Source organism: Eutrema salsugineum, unplaced genomic scaffold (genome assembly GCF_000478725.1).
Source record: "Eutrema salsugineum unplaced genomic scaffold, Eutsalg1_0 scaffold_2, whole genome shotgun sequence".
In the NCBI taxonomy this organism is placed as follows: Eukaryota; Viridiplantae; Streptophyta; class Magnoliopsida; order Brassicales; family Brassicaceae; genus Eutrema; species Eutrema salsugineum.
In genome coordinates, this window is record NW_006256829.1 from 10026709 (window position 1) to 10047312 (window position 20604).

Consider the following 20604-nt stretch of genomic DNA (forward strand, 5'->3'; position numbering starts at 1 on the left):
TAAAAAATATAAAGGACATAAATAGTGGATTTTTCCTATATGCCTAATTATGAACAGTCCTGTGGTCATATAGCACATTTACTTTATATTGTAAGTATGTCAAAACTATATATTTAGAAATTGAAACATAATTCATATATTTAGAATCCGATTTTTAACGGTTATGGTATTTTAGTTTGAGTATTCCACCATTTTACTATTAGTATGATGGATGAATTAGTGTACAGTAAAAGACTTGTGACTTTCTTTTTGGCTGCACACAGTGGATCTACGTTAAAAACCAAAAACAGACAATTAATATTCCCTAAAAAAATAAGTAGAGTTTCTATATTTATGCAAGGTTATGATTACGAATGTTGCTATAATTAGAATCAGATAGGCTCATATCTTTTCAAACAAACTTTTTTACGGAAACGCCTGTTTAGGCCGATGCCGAAGTCTGAATAACTCGGAGCCATGTGTTTTTATATCATCATCAATGCACCATTTCATTCGGAGCCAAGTTACTAACACAAATGTTTTTTTTTTTATTTCTAAAAGAAAAAGAAGGGTTTCACACATATTCGTTATACTAATATTAGTTCCACACACGGGAATTTACTGATGTTTACAAGGATGTGAGCAAAAAAAAATAAAAAGAACAGAAAAATCCCAAAAGGTCTGCGTATAGATTGTTGAGTTTTTTTTTGTTGGTATACTGCTGTTCACAAAAAAAAAAAATACCCTCAATTTCTGTAAATTAACAAGTCTCCGTTTTAAAGGTTTCGTTATGACCAAAATCCAAAAGCTTCAGATACAGCATCGCTTTCTTCGCTGCCAACATAGAAAATCAGTTGAAAAATCAAAATCGGGTTTTAACTCGATTAATTCAATTTCCTTTTATGATTATTATTTCACTACGTGAAGAAAAAAAAAACAATTCAAATTTAAGAACAGAGGAGTGAGTGGGTTTACTTCTTGGTAACCAAACTCGAGCTGTTCTGTGATCTGAAGCTGTTTTGTTAACGTTAAATGTAATACCTGAAACAAAACAAACACACACACACAAATAAAGAGATGAATTCACTAATACTATAATAATATTAGCATCAAGTCAAGATCGAGAATGTACGTACTGATTTGGTTTTGTCGAGATCGAGTTCTAGAGACTTGATCCTCTCAAGCGATTCCGTTAATAGCTTCTCGTTTTCTTCCGGGATTTTTACTGGCTTTTTACTAATCTCTGTCAATTCTTCCTCCAGCTTCTTAAGACGATCTAAACACTGTATAATCTGGTTATTCATCGATGAATCTGAAACATCGACACAGTTCTGTCTTTGCCAGTATCCAGGTAATAAGAAACTAAAGAGAGCAAATAGCTTCAGTGGGAAGGCTATTAGTATCTTCACCAAGTGAATGATGTTCTCGCCTTTGATTTTCTCTCTAAGAGCATCACTAAACCGTAGAATCTGACCACCTGAAATGTGACAGTGATCATAATAATGAGCTTTCTAGTAGCGGTTAGAATCTATATAAACAGGGCACGTAGAAATAGAAACCAAACCTTCTCTTCTGGATATATTTGCAGAAGAAGAGTTTCCAGTGTCCGTGTTAAGTAACTGGGCTTGAGACCATTCTCCTTGACCCGGTTCTGCAGATTCCACGGTGGTAATGAATTTATCACCGTCTGATGTACTAGCCTGCACAAAAGAGGCTTCGTCAAAAAACTAATTGAAATAATATGTTTTGAGAAACAAACAGGTCGAGAAGAAATTTCGGTTCTGATAAGCACCTTATGAGAGAGTGGAGGAACTAAACTGTACATTGAAGATCTTGACCGAGTGGAAGAGTAATGTTCTTCAGTATCTGGCTCTTCTTTTAAAGTTTTGATACATCTTTCCTGACAAGAATTTGAGTTACTAGAGAATTGTACCAAACATAAAAATAAAACCTCAGAAATTAACAGAGCTCACTTGAGGCGGATTCATGCTAGTAGCGGAATCATTCTCTCTAATATGAGGAGGCGCTCTTGTATTTTGCGGTACAGGGGTTACTTCCATGTGATGTACGAGCTGCAAAACGAGACACCGATAATATTAGCTCAAACTATCATATTCCCTCATCGGATTCCTGAATATTAACAAAAACAAAACGGAAACATGCCTCAACTATTTCAGGATCATTCCATGGCCCTTTGTTAGATCTTAAGCACCCTCCTTCATTAGGACATTTGCATAATCCTCCCAAAAATTCTGGAAGTTGACTGTGTGCAGAGTAAATAAAAGCAGTAATTAATAACGTTAGTATATGCCTTTAACAAAAAGTTGAATGAGGTTATCTCTGAAAAACAAAAACTTATGAGGTGAGCTACACCAAATTAACCTGGAATCAATTGCTTCAAGTAACTTTGACAAGGACTTTGGCTCCAAAACCTGCGTATTACACGTCATGAGTGGCTGCTGACAGTAAACAGTAGAATATATGCTTAAAATCAGAGCGATAATGGTTACTTGTATCTTTGCAATAGTCATCGGATCAAGGACCTTCTGGGCGGCAGGCCAAAGTAAATTCCTGAATCCAATCCCTGCATTGACAATGAACATTCGGTGCAAAGTCTGCAAGAGTCAGAGAAATATTACAAACTTTTAGAGCAACCGAAATATCCATGTCCACACGGCTCATTGGGTCCATGAAAAAAATCCCCTCTCCTTTTATGCTTGGAGTAGAGTAGTAACAGAGACTGTATTCTTCAAAAGAGTTAGTTACCTCAGGGTAATAATTGCAATCTACTTTAGCAATGGAGGCGAGGAGGTTCGCAGCTGTGGGAGAGAAGTTCTTCATACCCTGAGTCACCAGTAGAGCGATGTCATAAAATCAAGAAAAAACCGTGTGATCACTTTTTAAGAGCATCTACAGGAGTTTACCATACCAGTCCTTCAACATCTAGTATTGTGGTTGTTGTAGTGACTCGTCGCTTTGCTGCAATGGAACATGCAGGGAGCCTCTCTAGAAGGGCCCTCTCAAATTCTTGCACATGGTACTTCAAGTATCGCTCTATCGTTGTAACATCCATAAGCTTACCGGGATGAGCTTTTCCGAGCCTCTCGATATAGAGAGGTCTACCATCTTTATCAACTCCATGATACCCCTGAGGATAGTGCCGTATAACCTTGTCCAACTCTTTGAAATTAAAATCCTATTAGATCGAGTTGTGAACTGTTGTTAGACCCAAGAGCAATACACCAAAACATATTTTAACTTACTTTCTGTAACCACAGAGTGGTGAAGAAACAGCTGAAAAAACCATATCCCTTACCTGTATTATTCGATCTGTTCCAAACTCTTTCCTCCATTTGAGCATTTCTTCCCATGCTGTGACAGTTTTCTCGATGTTAAACTCCGTATTCTTCAAAAACCTTAGTAATCATAAGAGTACAGTTAACAGATTAGAGAACACAACAAAAGCATTAAGAAATTCTTCAGTTCTATGATAAGAAAAGGGTTTCTGAATCAAAAAGCTTTACTTTTACCTCAACAGCATATGATAATCATCATGCCTTGGAGGCAACAAATCTTTCTTGAGAAGTTCTTGACGCAATTCAAGAACTATCCTCTCCTCTTCCTCGTCTCTAACGTCTTCAATGAGAGGAATTTGGTAGTCGATTATCCGTTTGCCTTTACGCTTTAACGGGTGTGTAAGTTTACTCGAACAGCTAATCGCCTTCTTTCTCAGGCTCCCGATTCTACAACGCCAAGGCTCGTCCTCTGTGCACTCAGAATCTGATAATCTCTCTCTTGCACCCTCACAACCTGCAAATATATTCATGTTTTTATACAACAAAAAGGAAAAAATGATAGCCAAAGAAGCTAATTTTATTTTCACACTCATTCACTTACCTGACATATTCAGGATCAGTCAAAACGTCTCAATACTGATTCGTATTCCGCAGAAAACTTCAAAACAAAACAAGAGGCCTAATCTGCCACAGAATTGCCGCAAAGTATTCAACACACAAGTCGAAATCAAAACACTCGAGACTAAATTCCTCGAGAAAAAAAAAAAAGAAGAAGCAATGCAGATGAAGGTTACAAAACCTACAAAACCCTAACGAATCATTCAAGCAAGGTCGATTGCAAAAGTCGAGCAGGCGAGAGATTTTTTTAAAAATAGTAACAAAAGGTGTAACAGAGAACATAAGCGAAAAGGATAAACGACGGTTATACCTCTTACTATAATACAAAGAGATCCGTAGAGAGAAATCAGAAAAAAAGTTTCTATAATCAACAGTTTCTCCGATCTCGAGAGATTTGAGATTTTGGAAAAAAGAAAGAAAACAAAAAAAAAGGATTTCGTGCACTTTTATGTTTCTGTGTCTCTAAGAGGGTTTTCTTTTTTTTTTGTAAAGTATTTGGGGACTCTGTTTCTTTCTTCAATTCAACCATGAAAATGAAATGGTCGACATGTCTCATTCGCTCTATTTAACTCCTTCCACGCCATTTTTTTATAAATAAAATAAAACAATTAAATAAATAAGAATCCGACGTCGTTTTTTACGCAGATGAACCAACTCGACCTTGTTTTCTGGTTCAATTTGGTAATAATCGCCTTTGCACACGTTTTCTTCTACGGTTTTTATCATCGCGTGTACAGTGTGTATATGCTTATTTCGCATTAATTGTTTACCACCATGCGTTTCTTTAAATGTCAGACGCATCTTCTTTAATTGATACCAAAATTCGTCTTCATCTCCAAAGTGAAACAAACCAAACCAACTTAGATTTTAATTCGGTTTCTCGTAAAATATTGTAAGATAGAATAAAAGTATCATTGTATCTGTTGCATACCTTAGGTCACCGAACCCCACAAACATTTTTAATGGTGGCTTATTCATATTTTTTTTTCTCTGTCAGTTTGAATATATTATGTATCTTTGTCAGACACACGTACACCAGTGGAAAAGACAAATAAATAGCTAAATTCGTACACACTTTAATACCTATAATCATATTGAATTTTTCAGAGAAAACCGTACCTATTGAGTATTGATAAACAAAAAGTCTTATTCAGTTGTTTTACTCGAGACTTTTCTAATCTTAAAAAGACTTAATAAATACCATACAGAGACCTGTTAAGATCATCAAGATATATGTTGGTCCAATATAAATTTCTGTGTATAACAAATCTGCAAACTTGTGTATTCTTCAACACTAGCAAGAGAGTGACTCATAATAATAGCCAATCATTGGCCAAAAGCATTAGAAGATCTCAAATGTGTCAATAAGGCATAATAACGATCATGTACACACCCAACACACCACACACGGCTTAAGATATGAAACTAATAAAAAGTAAAAAAGTAACCAAGCAAGAGCCACGCTCAGGTTTTTCTTATTTTCTCCTATTCTTAGACAATGCGCATATGCAATGTACTGGTGCCGGGTATTACTGCCAATCCATCCATCATCCCATTGCATACTTCTGGGTCCAGGATCGGGCAGTGGTCTCGTACTTGCTGCGGTCTGTCTTGTACATGTGAGCTATTTCAGGAACCAGAGGATCATCAGGGTTTGGATCTGTCAGCAGTGAGCATATCGACAGAAGAACCTGTGGCAAATGCAGACCAACTTTTTAGCACTTTAGCTGATATGCCGAATAAAAAGAACATCACAAGTATCTTCAAGCAACTCGCTAATGAACAATATTTAAACATACAAAATGAAAATCCGGATATCATGTCATGAAGGCCTTGACCATTATAACATAAGGTAACTCCTGATAGAAGAGATAGCTATTCGAGAATTTAATTGCCTTCTACGATATCACGACATTTTAGACCAGGAACCCAACCAAATATCAGTTACATCTATATGATCAAGGCCTTTACTAGACCCAAGGGATTGGGATGTTTGTTCATAAAACAAGAGATTAGCTATATCAGATTACCAAAACCAGAGAGAATGGACAGAGACATGAACTCGAGAAAGTGTAATGGAGAACAGAGTGATAAGATAGAAGCAAGTATGGAAGGTGAAACAATTTAATCACCTTGGATATGGTAAGTGCAGGGCTCCACTGCTCTTTCAGAATGTCAAGACAGATACTCCCATTACTGTTGATATTCGGGTGATAAACCTTGGTGCGGAAAGAAACCTACATCATAAAACAATAATTGATGATTGCCATTTGTCACAGAAAAAATGCCTAATTGATTGACCACTCGCTCTAAGCACAAGGTGAATGATAAACTAATCCAATAAGCCCCACAAATACAGAACGTAAAATAGCAAAATCGTTACCTTTGGTGGCTTGAAGGGGTAATCCGGTGGGAAGTGAATGGAAACAAGAAATACACCTCCGGCGAATGGGCTATCTGTTGGACCCATAATTGTTGCTTGCCAGTGGAACATATCATCACCCACAGGACCTAATAATAGCATCACCAATTTATTTAAATCTAAACATCTCACACTGAAACTTTTCGAGGAAAGACCATTCATTATCCTAAACTGATAATGAATTTGCTAAATCAGCTCCAATTTTGAGAGAAGTTATATACAAACCCAAGTGTTAAAGTGGTGTGCTTTCATAGAGTATAAGATAAACGGTGAAAAACAACGATCATACTCACCGGCACTGCATGAGACTGGAGGATCCCTTTGCAGGTCCCTAAGCTCCTTGTTAATTCTTTTCGAAGCCATATCTACAATTGTCCTCGCTGCAGCTAGCTACAAACAATCAAAGTCTGATCAAGAAAAGAAATTTCCATAGTGATACATGTATAGTAGAAGCACGAGCACTACGCAACAGAGATTTAGATTACGGTTATCATTAAAAGAAGATTATTTATGCGAATAAGTTAACAAGAGGTATGGAACAACTAAAGAAAATAATATAAAAAGACACATGCAAGCTTGACAATCATCCGATGATACGAGACCAGAAGAAACCAATCAGGAAACTATACGGATAATGCATTCAGAATCCAAATTAAGATGTTATTAGATGATTCAAGCCCAGCAAAAAAGCCGATCAGAGAGGTTAATAAGTAAGATACTGTTTCCGATCACACAGAGGCAAATCATCGAACAATTCAGAAACTATACAGAAATTACACATCAGTAAAGCGTTACCGTACGAGAATATTCTAGAAACACGAGATAGAACAAATCGACGCAACAGATTTCGAAAGGAAACAAAACCGAGAGAGAGAAAAGGAGGGAAAGAAACAGAGATCAACGACGAAGATCGGGAATTGGGAAAGGAATAAACCCTTTGAAGAAGAGAAACGATGATCCAATCTAATTTTGACCTACCTTTCTTTTAGGGTTTTGAATTGATCTTCGGAAATCTCAAGGGGTTGTTTCGAAGATGAAGTTAAGCAGTCGATACGCTTTAAATAGATTCTCATCATTCGAGCGGTGAAGCTTTGCCACGTAGCGAGATGATTCCAAAACGGGCCCATTATAAGGCCCAATATTATACAAATGGAACCCATTGCCTTTTTGCATCTCTGCAAAATAGTAACTTAACAAATGCAAAATAGGAAAAACAAAAATTAACATTCCCTACATATGTATGTCTTTTGAGTTTTGACCAGAAGAAAAAAAAGAGAAGAAAATAGAATGACTTTTCGGTCAAGATTTTCTTTGAATGTCAATGAAACAACAAGCAGTTTTAACGTCACTAAATCATCAAATTCAAAATATTGCTGAACGGGGATAAACAAAGTTCATGATCACGTCCTTCACAACTCAGGCTTTGAGTGATGGTTATCTTCTGGAACAGAGTCAAATTATAGCAAGTAAGGAATGGTACGTTATGACTCACTTGATCACGAGGACAACGTGTTTTGTACTAAAATTACGAAACTGCCCTCGACAACTTATATTTATCTTACTTCGGAATCTGGTTTAGCTGGTTTTCATTGAAAGTGAGAGAGATCCATCATTACAAAATCTCATTTTATTGGTTAATCGGCGATTACATAAGACCCGGATGGAACAAATCAATACAAGCCTTTCTTAGCTCCCAATAATCCATCTTCCGCTCTTGACTTTTGAGTTTGAATAAGCATGTTTGGTCATCTGTGAAAGAAGCTGCCTTGCATTACAAGAAACCGGGGTTTTGTGGGGATTTCGATTAACAAGTACCTGTATCTACGTTCTAATTACTCAGTTCTCTCATTCTTTGCATTGCGACTATGTATTGATCTCTAAACCCAAACGGTTCATTCATAATAACCAAACCGAATGATTTATTGATAGTTCAACCGATTGATCTAGATAAAAACTGTTTGGCGACTAATTAACCAACTAAGGGGTGCTATTCAATCATGAATTTAAAATGAATTTTCTATGATTTATAATCTTCTAAATTTAAAAATTGATATCAGTTTGATGGATTTATTTGTTTAGATTCTAAAATCTCTGCAATATACACTGGATTTTGATTCTAATAATTTACTCATAAAACTCTATTAAAATTGATTTGAAATGATTTAATGTACAAAGATTTTAAAAATTATTTAGTTTTGAATAACACTGGATTAGAAAGATTTGAAATCTTTATTGAATAACACCAAACTTTAAAACCTCTTAAATATGATTTACAATCAAAAGAACCAATAACACTTGATTTTAAAACATTATTTAGAATTATTAGTTGAATAATAGTAAATTGTGGTTGGATTTAAATTCTATTAAAGACCATGATTGAATAACACCTCCTAAATCGACTAGCCTGTCAATTTTAAAATTAAAGTTGATTTCAGTAATGAAAAGGTGAAAAATACTCGAGAACAGAATATTATAACGAAACAGACTTTACTTTGACGTTTATGTATCCCAAAACATATTATCATTACCAGACAGATACCAATACCAATCATGATTTTATGTTTATTTTTTACACTTAACAATACGAAGCTTATAAAATTCCCTTGGGAATCGAAATCCAACTTTGACCTTCCTAAAGAGAAAAAAATAAAATAAAATAAAGTAAACAAGCCCAACCCAAAGTCTCGGAGAGAGACAGAGAATCATCATGCCTTGTATTTCCTTGAAATGTTTGTCATCTGGTCTCTCCCCGGGACAATGATAAATAGACAAACACATTCATAATCATATATACAACACTTGTATTCCAGGGACAAGAGAACAGTACCGTGTACTCAAGAGTGATATGGCCTTTTTGTGTCGAATTGGATCGGTTTCATATTCTTTTAAGATGTGCGAGACCACGGCATTTGGTTTTTTTCACCCTTCTCTTGTTTTGGCTCTCTTCATGCCGAGGCTATTGTAAGGAGAAACAGAACCAGACATTGGAGATCCTTCTTCACGAAGAGTTCCATTGAGCAATGCCAGCTCGCGCAGCTGCTGTTTCTTGTAGAAATCATGAGTTTCCTCCTTAAAACAGAAACCGAATAGTGTTATAACTTTATAAACCATACTATTATTAGCCGGTTTAAAAACCAAATGGAGAGGGAGCTAAAACAAACCATAGGAGTGAGAAGATCGTCGAGTATTTCGCGAGCTTGCATGAGACGTGCATCGACTATCTCAATCGGTAATTCTGCTTCGACTAAGATATGAAGTGGCTCGTTTAAGTGCTCGAATCCAGGTTTTCCTCTCATCATTTCCTCCTACAAGAAGAAAAAAATATTAAGGCTTTGAACAAGCATTTGAATATGGATACAAATGAAGTCGTAAAGGAATAGTAATAAATACCTTCATTGGATCTTTTATACTGCCTCTTCCTCTTATAAGAACACGGCAATCAGTACTTGCTTCAACTCTCTTCAGGGAGTTTCCTCTAGGGCCCAAGAGGCGACCAACAAAATTGTACTGTCATATCAAAAACTTAAAGAGTTATATTCCGACCAGATAGTATACATGTAAACACATTCTCAGTGTAGAAATGAGAGTTCATACATTTGGGTAATTGTCGACTGGAATATCGACCCTAATTGTTCGCTTGGCGATCAGACCAGAGGGACTACCAGGTGAGTTAAGCCAATTTGGTCCCGGAGAAGATGGAACAGATCTCTACAAAAGATCAACCAACACAATCAAATGCCATATTAACCTTAGAGCATAAGGACCTGTAAATCAACATACAGTAGCAACATCAATAGGAAACAATATCGGAACTTCCTTTCCATGGAAATGAGCACTCTATCGAGGCGTTTCAACCTGTAACTGCTATATCCTAATAATATGCATACAGTGTTATATGAGCATGTTATAGCAAATCACAGCATCATTTCAATCCTGCTCGCCAGGGTAGTGGATATCTAGTTAGAGTTGATATAATTAAGACAAGATCCTGTACAAACACTACAGGTATTAGTGTTAGCCAGAGCTAAACTAGGACTAAAAGTAGTCAAATATGTTGTTATGTCAGCACAACTAAGTCAATAAAACTTTTATTGCAGTAATATGAATTAGAGTTATGTTAATGGTTAGTAGTCATACTTCTGATGGAAACTGTGAGGCCCATCCGCTCAGGTCAGCTCTTGCATTCTGATATATCCCTCCCGAAGACAGAGGGCTAGGGTGGTCTAGCCCGCTCTGACTTAAAACTGTGGCATTCTCCAATAGTGTGGTTACACGCAAAATCTCTGTTCCAAAAATGTCAATTTCCAAGAGAGTAAGACGCACCAGTTAGAATTAGTCAACAAAAATCAGTTAGCAGGACACCAATGAATGGAGAGAGAGACATCACAGTTAATTGAGTTAGCAAAGAATAGTATATTTTTCCCTCACTCTAGTTGTATAGAATGACAGAAGTCAGTATATATTTTTCAAATAATTAGCACTGTCATTTTGTGTTCTAGTTCTAACTTGAAGTACTTTTGAAAGGAAGGAAGACATATAGTCTCTCTGTATTAGTAAGATTTGTTATATAGTTTCCAGCTGCTAGCGAGACGGTCTCTTATAGGAGCATGGATTAAGTATCTATGAGAGCTTCATAGTTCTGAAGTAAAGAATGACATATTCAAATACATGTAATAAACAAGACAAAACAGCAATGCTCACCCTGGTTTAGTAGCCGACATGCATGTGGAAGAACGGGCAAGAATGGTGTAAGATTATGACGCTCTGCAAGTAACTCTGAAAGATACCTGCCATTGCAATAGTACCCAAATTAAAGACGCATCAAACTTATGAGAAGATCCACTCAAAAAGCTCATCATGGTCAAGAAACCAATCCAAATTTTCAAATCTGTGCAGCTAGATTCAAAGTCCCATTCTTTTAGTGAAGTGGATCTAGTCAAATGTGAAGTTAACAGTTTCATCAGTCAAGAACACAAACCAACAATAACAGAAGGAATAACCAATGATCTATAAATCCACCATAACACTACAAAACTGATGCTTAAAAGACACACACACACACTAAAAAAAAGTGAACTGGATTGAGACAAATCTGAAGCAGAATGAGCTTAAAATGAAGCAGAATTTAGCTCCCAAATGTTGAGATTCAATCAAAAGAATCAGGATAGAAACATAGGTAAACAAGCAGAAGAGAAATAAAACACAGAGAACCCAGATCAAGTAAATTTTCAGATTTGCGATGAACAATTGAGATCTAAGTATTAAAAAAAAAAGATTAACATACGCCATAAGATGAATCAGCCACAATAAAATTCACAAAATAAAAGGAAACAAACAAACAAAAAAAAGAAGAAGAAGATGAAAACTGAGATTCAATTACTTCTCCTGCTCAACGAAGACGGAAGACTGTGATCGAAGAACACCGGAGAAGTTAGGCGACTGAGGAGCAGAAGGAGGAACCGAAAGAGACGACGAATACGTCATAAACCTTCCTCCGCCGCCGCCACCAACTCCACCACCACCACCTCCTCCTCCACCACCACCTCCAAGCGAAGTCATCATCATCATCTCGACGGAAAGTTCAAGAAGAATTAGAGAAGAGCCACCGGAGATCGGAAGATGAAGCGGCGGAGTAAAGAACAGAAGCTGTTGTCTCTAACGTCGGTGGATTTTAGGGGTCCATTTTATAGAGAAGACTGATGTTGTGTAGGTTCTGTAGAAATGATTAGCTGTTTTTTAACTTACGCAATTTTTACCGCTCTTGTTGGTTTCTTTGAGAAGCCTCTTAATCATCTAGAAGGGCCGGTTTACTGAAATTCGATTCGGTGGAGCTATACCGGAACAACGAAACGCTGCGTTTAGGAAAGCGAAGCTCTGTACATTTCAGTGAGCCGCGAAAGGTTGAAGAAGGAAAGTGGAAGAAGAGTTGAAACAAAGAAAAAAAAAATGGAAGAGACGATTCCTTTCAAGAGTTTACATAGCAGGGAATATCAAGGTCACAAGAAAAAGGTTTTTATTTTTTCGATCCTCATCTGATTTTTTCTGTTTTTTAAAGAACTTGCGAAACCCTAGCTTCTTTGCTTAATCTGGGGGAGTTTTTGATTGTAAGGTACACTCGGTGGCTTGGAATTCTAATGGGACAAAGCTTGCTTCGGGCTCGGTTGATCAAACGGCTCGTATTTGGAACATCGAACCTCACGGTCATGTAATTTCTTTACCTTTGAGCTTGAAATGTTTGTGTGTTAGTGATTTTACATATGCACAAGTGCTGAATTGTATAAATTAATGGTAGTTTTGATTCAAATGAGACTTCATTTGATTCAGTATTTCCTTTTGGAGTTTGCTATTAGTGGAGTTTTTGGATGCAGATTGTGTTTCAAATCGATTATTATCTTCGTCATTGACACTACGAGTTATGTACTCTTTGTAATTTGATGATTTATGGGTGTGTGGATACAGAGTAAGGTCAAGGATCTTGAACTAAAAGGCCATACTGACAGTGTGGATCAGCTATGTTGGGACCCAAAACATTCAGATCTGCTTGCTACTGCTTCTGGTGATAAGAGCGTTCGTCTCTGGGATGCTCGCAGTAAGTTATATTGCTTTGTCTATGGAAATTTAAAATGTAAAAGGCTTGAGATTTCTTGGTTTAGAAATCTGTGGTTTTACTAATGGATGAGCTTTGTGTCATTTACAAATGTTTCTCGCAGTCTTGGCTTTTGCTCTTGAGTTATTTCGTGGAAACTTATTGATTGATGAGAATATGATTAGTTATAAGTTTCTAAGAATGATAAACTAGTTATTTAGCCAGATTCCATAATAGAGAAATTTTAACAGGTTTTCGTTTATGTAGCTACTATTGTGTGTGTTTTAGTATCAATATAAATTTGCTGAGAAATGTCTTCTTCGAGTTACACAGGTGGGAAATGCACACAGCAGGCAGAACTTAGTGGGGAGAACATAAACATCGCCTACAGACCTGACGGGACACATATAGCTGTTGGTAATAGGGTATTGTCTCGAGCCCCATGTCCATACACTTGCATTGTTCCTTACTAGAGTGTTTTATGCATTGCTTGATGGATTCCTTTATCTGTGGTTGTTCTTTCTCTTACTGGCCAATATAGGATGATCACCTTACCATTCTGGATGTCCGCAAGTTTAATAAACCTATATTCATGCACGAATTCCAATATGAGGTAACGAAAGCTCAGAGTCATGTTAATCTTAATTAGTGGCTTTCTTTTTGGTCTGTTCTATTTTAAGCTCCTGCGGTTATATTTCACCTACCTTCCTTCTTCATGTAAAAATCAGCTGGGTTGTAATAGTTAGTTCATGCTTTGGAATATGTACCACAGCGGAGAAAATAATTTTATGGCGCTGTATGGAATGGTTCCTTAGCTTTGGTTTTCTTGTAATAGGTAAATGAGATTGCTTGGAACATGTCGGGAGATCTTTTCTTCCTGACCACTGGACTTGGTGAGGACTTATATTCTGTTCTTTCTTCCTGCACACAATTCCCTAGCTTAGTTTTATATGTTCTTGAACTTGATACAATGATCTTATTGGAATGTTACTTTCGTATGTTCTTTTGTTCAGGCACTGTTGAAGTTCTTTCGTATCCAGATCGTCTCCCACGTGACACTCTTACAGCCCACACAGCCGGGTGCTATTGCATTGCAATTGATCCTAAAAGAAGGTAAGAAATGTTTGCATTCTCTGTCTTAACCACCTGAGCCACAAATTATTGAAAATTTTCCGGTTACATCCGATTCCTCTCTCCTTTACCTTAACAGATACTTTGCTGTTGGGAGTGCGGATTCCTTAGTCAGCCTTTGGGATATCTCAGACATGCTTTGTTTGAGAACATTTACCAAACTTGAGTGAGTCTCAGCCTTCAAGAGTGTGAATTCTTAGTCAGGCTGATATTTCAGATTAAAAAGTTTAGTTTCTGTCTCATGTTAGTAAATTATTATTATTTCTTACAGGTCACCCGTCAGGACAATAAGCTTCAACCATACAGGAGAATACATTGCATCAGCCAGTGAGGATTTATTTATAGATATTGTAAGTTTACTTTTCAGACTTAAAACACTGTTAGTTATATAGTTTCCTCGATGTGAGATTAGTGTCTCATATCTGACCATTAAACAGTCTAATGTCCAAACGGGGAGGACGGTGCATCAGATTCCATGTCGGGCTGCCATGAACAGCGTTGAGTGGAATCCCAAATACAATTTACTTGCATATGCAGGTGATGACAAGAATAAGTATACTGATGAAGGTACTGCTTGCATAGTGATACTTCATTGTTAGCAGCAACGCAAACTTCTTAATATTGGCTGCAGAAAATGAACAAACTCTCTGGATCTCTTTTGCAGGTGTTTTCCGGGTATTTGGTTTTGATAGCTCGTAGGAACAGCACACCGCATCTGGAAACATGATAAGCAACTCTGCTCGACTCTTGGTGAAATCGGAAAAAGTTTATGTGCCTTGTGTGCTACTAAATATGTATTAACAGTATCACAAGTTCGATTCTTACAGTAGTAATATTACATGGAAAGTTTTAAATTCTGATTTTATATGAATCTGGCATTTTATTTGATGCTAAAGTGGTTACTGCTACACAAGCTGTGGCTCTTTATTACAAAAGAAAAAAAAATGAAACTTTATGATCAAGATCAGAATTTGATTCCGAGTTACATATCTATATCTAGCGTCAGACATATGATCTCTGCTATGTGTGAGCGTATTGCTGTTAAAAGTAACAGGCTGTTCTTCAGTCTGGGAGATTGGACAGCAACTCTCTCAAGCTTTTTGCTAAGATCGGACCAAAAGCTTCATCCCCACAGCGGAGGTTGAAGAAAGAATGCACAATCCTGAGAAATGTATAAACACATTTATCACTGAGAGAGTCCGGATTTGGATAAGTAACGAACAAGTGCAGACTATTTGCTTACCCGAAAACAACAATGAATAGTGAGAGTTGTTCTGATCTATCAAAATCCGCAGAGGATGAACTTTGAGACCGGGAAGAACAACCCTGCAAAGCAAAGAAGAACAATGGTGATCAAATACTGAGAGAACCAAGTAACAGGTTTCCACTTGAACTCAACGCTTGAGCTCTTCATCCTTTTCCCGCTCATTGGCTCCTTTGACAGATCAAAGCTCGACCCTTTCATCCTCAGCTCCAAAACACACCGTGTAAGCGTTCTGTTATCGTTCCTCTCCCTGTGAACTCCTCTGTAAACTTTCCAGAACAGAAACAGCTTAGTCTGAACCAGAAACACAAGAACCAGTGAAGTGGCTAATGACACTGCAGAAGGTATCCACCATTTCTTGCAGACCGCATTGCTTTTCGTCACGTCTTCATCATCAGAGCAAGAAGACGAGTAGACAATTGTGAAGAAGAAACCGTGGAAGATGAGGAAGAAACAGCAGAGCTGAAAGATCTCTCTTTTGATTGACTCGAGTCTAGATTCTTTTAGGAGGACACGGCGACAGAACAGATCTTCCTCTCTCTGCCATAGCTTCAAAAGCAACAAATGTCCTGGAGACTCTGAGATTTCAGACAAGGGATGCTGCTGAATCACCCTGAGTATTCCCGTTCCTGGATTCGAGACTGTAACCAACTGTTGTTCTTGTTGCTTCTCTTTATGCTCTTCGTCTACTGGAATTTCCACTATATGAGAATCTTTAGTTCCCGCCATAGCAAAAATGATATAAAAGATTGGTACTTTATGAAGAAACAGAGACCCAGAAATGGAAAGTAACGAGAGTTTATGAAGAAATAGAGATCGAAAATGGAATCTAAGAATAGTAAGAAGATAGAGAATTGCAGAGGAAAAGACTGAGTTCGTTTTTTTTTTTTGGGTAAGATCGAAACTAAGATTTCAGGTATTTAAAATTGTTGTTCTTTAACGGCTATATGTACAACGGTCTTATTTTTATGTTCCTTTACGTTTCGCTGTTACTGTTCCGATTCTTGTACGCGACTTTTTCTCACTGTAACGGCTATATAGACTATTTTCTTTTCCAACAGCGTACATTTGGGCTTATAATGGGCTGTATTATTTGCAATGTGATTTTTAGTTTAAATTGGCCCAAAATTGATCATCATTCTAGCTTGGCTGGATGATTCCATTGAGATTCTTTGTTCCACCAAAACTTATAAAAACGTGAATATTTTTTTATAGCAATACGTAAGAGTTTTTTTATTTTACATTAGATAAATATGTAAAGGTTTGCATATTTTTCATAAAGACTTAATCTTTTATTAGAAAAGATAATATAAATTGCAATTGCAAACAATAATGTTTGTTTATGTATTTTTCTAGTCACCCATTTTTTATTGTTTAATTTGATAATTGAATAACTATATTTTATTATTCTAATAGTGTTTTTTTGTTTTATTGAAATTCTTTGTTTATTTTATTACAATTATTTGTGGAAGCTATTCTTTTATGTAGTCAAAAATTAAAACAGCAATGTCATATTTTGGAATGACGTCTTTGAGATTTGGTGGACTTTCTACGCATGCACAAGCCAACATCAATAGTTTGTCTTGTCTGAGATGAATATTTGAAATTAATAAAAATTCATTATTTACAATTCTTCATTATTAAATAATGCTTTAGAAAAGCAAAACTTATTGATCTCTTAAAAACAGAAAAACACCTAATTAATCATAACCAAATGTTTAACTACCAATGTGATCCAAAGTGAAAACCCAACAAGAAATCTAAGAAGAAGAAAAAAAAAAACTTTGAACCAAATATAAATCAAACCATATGATTGACGAGATCATCAGCTTGTAAATCCCACAAGACATTATCCACATTAAATACATGATGTTGATGTTGTTGTTGATGATGATGATGGCTCCTCATCACCATCATACCATCTCCTCTTCCTCCTTCAGATACAATCTCCTCTTGATCCATCACTTCTCCTTTCAACTTCCTCCTCTCCTCCTCCTCCTCCGCTGCGGCGGTTTCAGCCACTGCCGTACGTATTCCACCGTGACCCCTCCACGCCGCAACCGCAGGAGACGCAGATCCATCATTCCTTTCATCATTTCCAAACGACGACGAAGAAGAACCATAAGAGAATCCATGACCCATGTCCCATAGCTTCATTATCCCATTATTCCCATTCTCCAAACCATCCATTTTCATCTTACCAGCTTCGTTATCAACAATTTGGTTGAAGTTGTTAGGGTTAGGGTTTGAGAAGTTGATTTGGTTTAGGTCAACGCGTTTCTTGGTGAGCAAGTGAAGCATCTCGTCCTTGAAACAACCGAGGGCAGCTTCGGCTAGGTGAGAGACCTGAGGAGGGTTAAGTGTAGTGGTGATCTCTGCCATTAGATGAGAGAAAGGCTTGTGAGTCACCGGATCTATTCCCATTCCTGACAACTTCTTCTTCAGCTTCGTGTTCCAATAGTTTTTTACATCGTTGTCTGTTCGACCAGGGAGCTGCGCCGCAATCAACGACCACCTGAATGATATAAGTGAAAAGAAATATATAAAAACAAACAAAAATTGTGTCTTATATTCAATTTTTTTTCCTATAAACTTGTTAACTAGTTTGTTCATATAAAAAGAATCCTAGACAGCAATCTTTCAAAACTTATGAAAACAGTTCCCGCTATTCGTGAGTTAAATTCGCGTAAAGCAATGAATAACTCATTAAAAAAACCTGTCAAAAGATACTGTATATAGTTATGTCTTATTTAGTTTCTTGTTTCCCAAGAAATTTTGTTGACAAGTTCATATATAGAATTTATCAACAGCAACAAAAAAAATCAAAATCACATAACAAAAAAGGGAAACAAACCCGCCATTGTTTGAGTCCATCTTTACTTTTAATTATACACCCTAAATAAATAATTTCAAGAAAATCGAACGTATGATAAACCCTAATGAGATCTGGTGTATATATACATAAAGAAAGTCATCATACCGGTTACCAAGAACAGAGTGAAACTTGACAATGATATGTTCTTCAGCCTCAGTAAACTGTCCATGTTTTAGGTCAGGACGCAAATAGTTCGTCCATCTTAGCCTACAACTTTTCCCACATCTCTGCAATCCTATAAACAAGTTTTCACCGGTCCATTAAATTCATTACAAAAACATATTTACCTTTAACAAACAAAGATTACTTTTTAAAAGCTTATCTTGACATGGAACAATAGAGCGATATGGATGCTCAATTATAGGACTGTATTACTTGATTAAAGAAAGCATTTTTAAAGAGAAAAAAAAGTTGGGAAAAAATGAATTACCAGCGTTTTTTGGGATGAGACGCCAATTGCGAGTACCATGTTGAGCTATGTAAGAAGCCAATTTGTTATCTTCTTCAGGAGTCCATTGTCCTCTCTTCACATTCTCCTTTTCACAACATGGAATCCGACCCATTCTTTTTCTTTCTAGTTTTTTTTATCTCTTGCTTGATCAAATTTCTCTTTTAGTTAATTTACACACGAGAAAATAAATAAAAAAATGGTTAAGAGAAATGAAAAACAAAAGACAAATCAAAGATTGCTTAAAAGATTTAAAACTGTCAAACTTTTGATTTCTTTCCTTTCTTGTAATCAAGGCTTTTAAATTGCAAAAGAAGAAAGGAAATGTATGAATATATATAATAATTTTTTTGTAAAAAATTGAAACGAGAAAATTAGCATCAAATGTGCATGAAGTGATTAAACTCTTTAAAGAATTCAACGCTACAGAGCGTGTGATTCCCTTTGGCCGGTAGGTCACCCACTCTACGCTTGGTCAACTCCTTGTACACCCTTTTTCATCATTCTTTTTAAATTTTCTTATTGTATTTATCGAATTTCACCCCAAAAACATATATATATGCACATTTAAATTGTATTGTTTATTTTTTTCTGATGTTATCTATTCAAACTATAACTTTTGGCGGTATTGTATGACAAATTATGGTTTCAAAAACATAGATATATATTGAGCTTTTATAGATTTATATAATTGATAAATAAATAATATTTTTTTCGTTTTATAAAAAATGTAGTTTGAAGGTTTTATTTTTATTTCACAGGTTTTAGGTTTTATTTTTATTTCACAAAGAGTATCGTTTATATTTTCAATGCAGAATTTTAAACAATATTCTTAAAAAAAAGTTATTTAGTAAATAATATTTTTAATAGTTTTTTAATAAATGTTTAACAACACATTTTTCCATTCTTTTTTTTCTTTCTTTTTTGTAAGAGATTGTCTTCGTGATGTACGGAGAATATCTTAAAGCCGTTCGTGTGCATTAAAACGAACATTCGTGAAAACACACTGAATCTTAGGGAATTACCGTTTCCTTTTGTGTCTTTCGCGTAATAAGAACTTTACTTGCGCTTTTCGTTTTTAGACAGTTGGGGACCCCACTTAAGCAGTGATCACTCGTAAAATTCTACTTAATTTTTTCTTTATTATAGCCATCTCTCAGTTTTTTCTTTATTCACCATATTCTTTCAAATTTTCTTGAATCATGACAGGAAGAAACTCATTAATAATACGCATCAAGAAAAAATAATAAAGAGAGGCCTTTTCCAACTTTTAACTAAGAAGAAGAGCAAGCCTGAGAAAAAAAAAGAACTATCCTCTGACTTGTCTCGCAAGTAACTTGAACTACGAAGAAGAGTGAGCCTGAGAATAAGAACCATCCTCTGGCTTCTCACGCAAGTAACGACTCCGACCATAACCTAACTCTCTCACCACCGACTCAACCATCCTCTCAGCCACTCCGGTTCCAACACCAATCTCTCGTCCACAACAAACCAAAGCGGCAATCCCCATCAACCACATGGCTCCAGCCACACCAACACTAACCATAGCCGCCACAAGAATCGTCACCGTCGCCGTCAAAACCGGAACAAATATCAGCATCAATGGAGAAACGATCAGAAACAGAGTCACCGTCGCAACTAGGCTGAAACTCATCAGACCTAGAAGCGGTCCGACCACTCCCACGGCTGCTACGGTTGCAACCACAACCGAAGAACCAGTCGTCTTCTCTCCATCGGTTATGGCTCTATCTCCTCTTTTTCTTCCTTCAGGGTTCTCCATGACAGTGGTCTCAAGTTAGAAGGGACTTGAGAGTTTTGTAGCATATGGCTATATACAAAGGAAGATAATGGGCGGCTATTGACACGTGGATGCTAAGAAGCTACAGTTTAATGACACGAGTATTCTTGTAAACTCTGTTCTCTGAACGTTATCCATAAAGGCTCACGGATTTGTACCGGACTAAAATTACCGAATCATATCTAAG

The 20604-nt window shown here is 36.5% G+C and overlaps 7 protein-coding genes across 8 annotated transcripts; 1 reads left to right on the forward strand and 6 right to left on the reverse strand.

The window, feature by feature from the left end:
- Window positions 1-562: 562 nt before the first annotated feature.
- Window positions 563-4344, reverse strand: LOC18016464 (phosphatidylinositol/phosphatidylcholine transfer protein SFH14). Its single transcript, XM_024156161.1, has 15 exons — window positions 4204-4344; window positions 3877-3959; window positions 3510-3789; window positions 3296-3395; window positions 2909-3175; window positions 2746-2823; window positions 2490-2594; window positions 2362-2411; window positions 2143-2242; window positions 1953-2051; window positions 1772-1879; window positions 1544-1679; window positions 1116-1456; window positions 955-1020; window positions 563-813 (listed from the first exon to the last, which is right to left on the reverse strand). Exons 2-15 carry the CDS (start codon window positions 3881-3883, stop codon window positions 790-792), a joined length of 1761 nt encoding a protein of 586 aa, XP_024011929.1. The 5' UTR covers window positions 3884-3959; window positions 4204-4344; the 3' UTR covers window positions 563-789.
- An 808-nt stretch (window positions 4345-5152) lies between these two features.
- On the reverse strand, window positions 5153-7374 carry LOC18016466 (ubiquitin-conjugating enzyme E2-17 kDa). 2 transcript variants are annotated; one of them, XM_006401309.2, is made up of 5 exons: window positions 7294-7374; window positions 6609-6705; window positions 6277-6404; window positions 6026-6130; window positions 5153-5584 (listed from the first exon to the last, which is right to left on the reverse strand). In XM_006401309.2, exons 2-5 carry the CDS (start codon window positions 6676-6678, stop codon window positions 5441-5443), a joined length of 447 nt encoding a protein of 148 aa, XP_006401372.1. In that variant the 5' UTR covers window positions 6679-6705; window positions 7294-7374; the 3' UTR covers window positions 5153-5440. The 2 variants fall into 2 exon arrangements, with proteins under 2 accessions (XP_006401372.1, XP_006401373.1); XM_006401310.2 differs by having other exon boundaries at window positions 6609-6701; window positions 7294-7349.
- A 1805-nt stretch (window positions 7375-9179) lies between these two features.
- Window positions 9180-12008, reverse strand: LOC18016467 (KH domain-containing protein At5g56140). The gene is made up of 7 exons (XM_006401311.2): window positions 11696-12008; window positions 11017-11102; window positions 10453-10598; window positions 9910-10023; window positions 9706-9822; window positions 9477-9620; window positions 9180-9384 (listed from the first exon to the last, which is right to left on the reverse strand). The coding sequence occupies exons 1-7, from the start codon at window positions 11881-11883 to the stop codon at window positions 9235-9237; spliced, it is 945 nt and encodes a 314-aa protein (XP_006401374.1). The 5' UTR covers window positions 11884-12008; the 3' UTR covers window positions 9180-9234.
- Window positions 12009-12215: 207 nt separating this feature from the next.
- LOC18016468 (THO complex subunit 3) lies at window positions 12216-14897 on the forward strand. The gene is made up of 11 exons (XM_006401313.2): window positions 12216-12324; window positions 12425-12520; window positions 12775-12904; window positions 13235-13326; window positions 13443-13514; window positions 13737-13794; window positions 13915-14014; window positions 14112-14198; window positions 14304-14382; window positions 14470-14599; window positions 14697-14897. The coding sequence occupies exons 1-11, from the start codon at window positions 12262-12264 to the stop codon at window positions 14729-14731; spliced, it is 942 nt and encodes a 313-aa protein (XP_006401376.1). The 5' UTR covers window positions 12216-12261; the 3' UTR covers window positions 14732-14897.
- Window positions 14898-14914: 17 nt separating this feature from the next.
- Window positions 14915-16181, reverse strand: LOC18016470. Its single transcript, XM_006401312.2, has 2 exons — window positions 15276-16181; window positions 14915-15194 (listed from the first exon to the last, which is right to left on the reverse strand). The coding sequence occupies exon 1, from the start codon at window positions 16023-16025 to the stop codon at window positions 15315-15317; it is 711 nt and encodes a 236-aa protein (XP_006401375.1). The 5' UTR covers window positions 16026-16181; the 3' UTR covers window positions 14915-15194; window positions 15276-15314.
- Window positions 16182-17096: 915 nt separating this feature from the next.
- Window positions 17097-18734, reverse strand: LOC18016469 (transcription factor MYB80). The gene is made up of 3 exons (XM_006401314.1): window positions 18602-18734; window positions 18277-18406; window positions 17097-17811 (listed from the first exon to the last, which is right to left on the reverse strand). The coding sequence occupies exons 1-3, from the start codon at window positions 18732-18734 to the stop codon at window positions 17097-17099; spliced, it is 978 nt and encodes a 325-aa protein (XP_006401377.1).
- Window positions 18735-19880: 1146 nt separating this feature from the next.
- On the reverse strand, window positions 19881-20401 carry LOC18019175. The gene has a single exon (XM_006401315.2). It carries the CDS (start codon window positions 20397-20399, stop codon window positions 19962-19964), a length of 438 nt encoding a protein of 145 aa, XP_006401378.1. The 5' UTR covers window positions 20400-20401; the 3' UTR covers window positions 19881-19961.
- Between the last annotated feature and the right edge of the window lie 203 nt (window positions 20402-20604).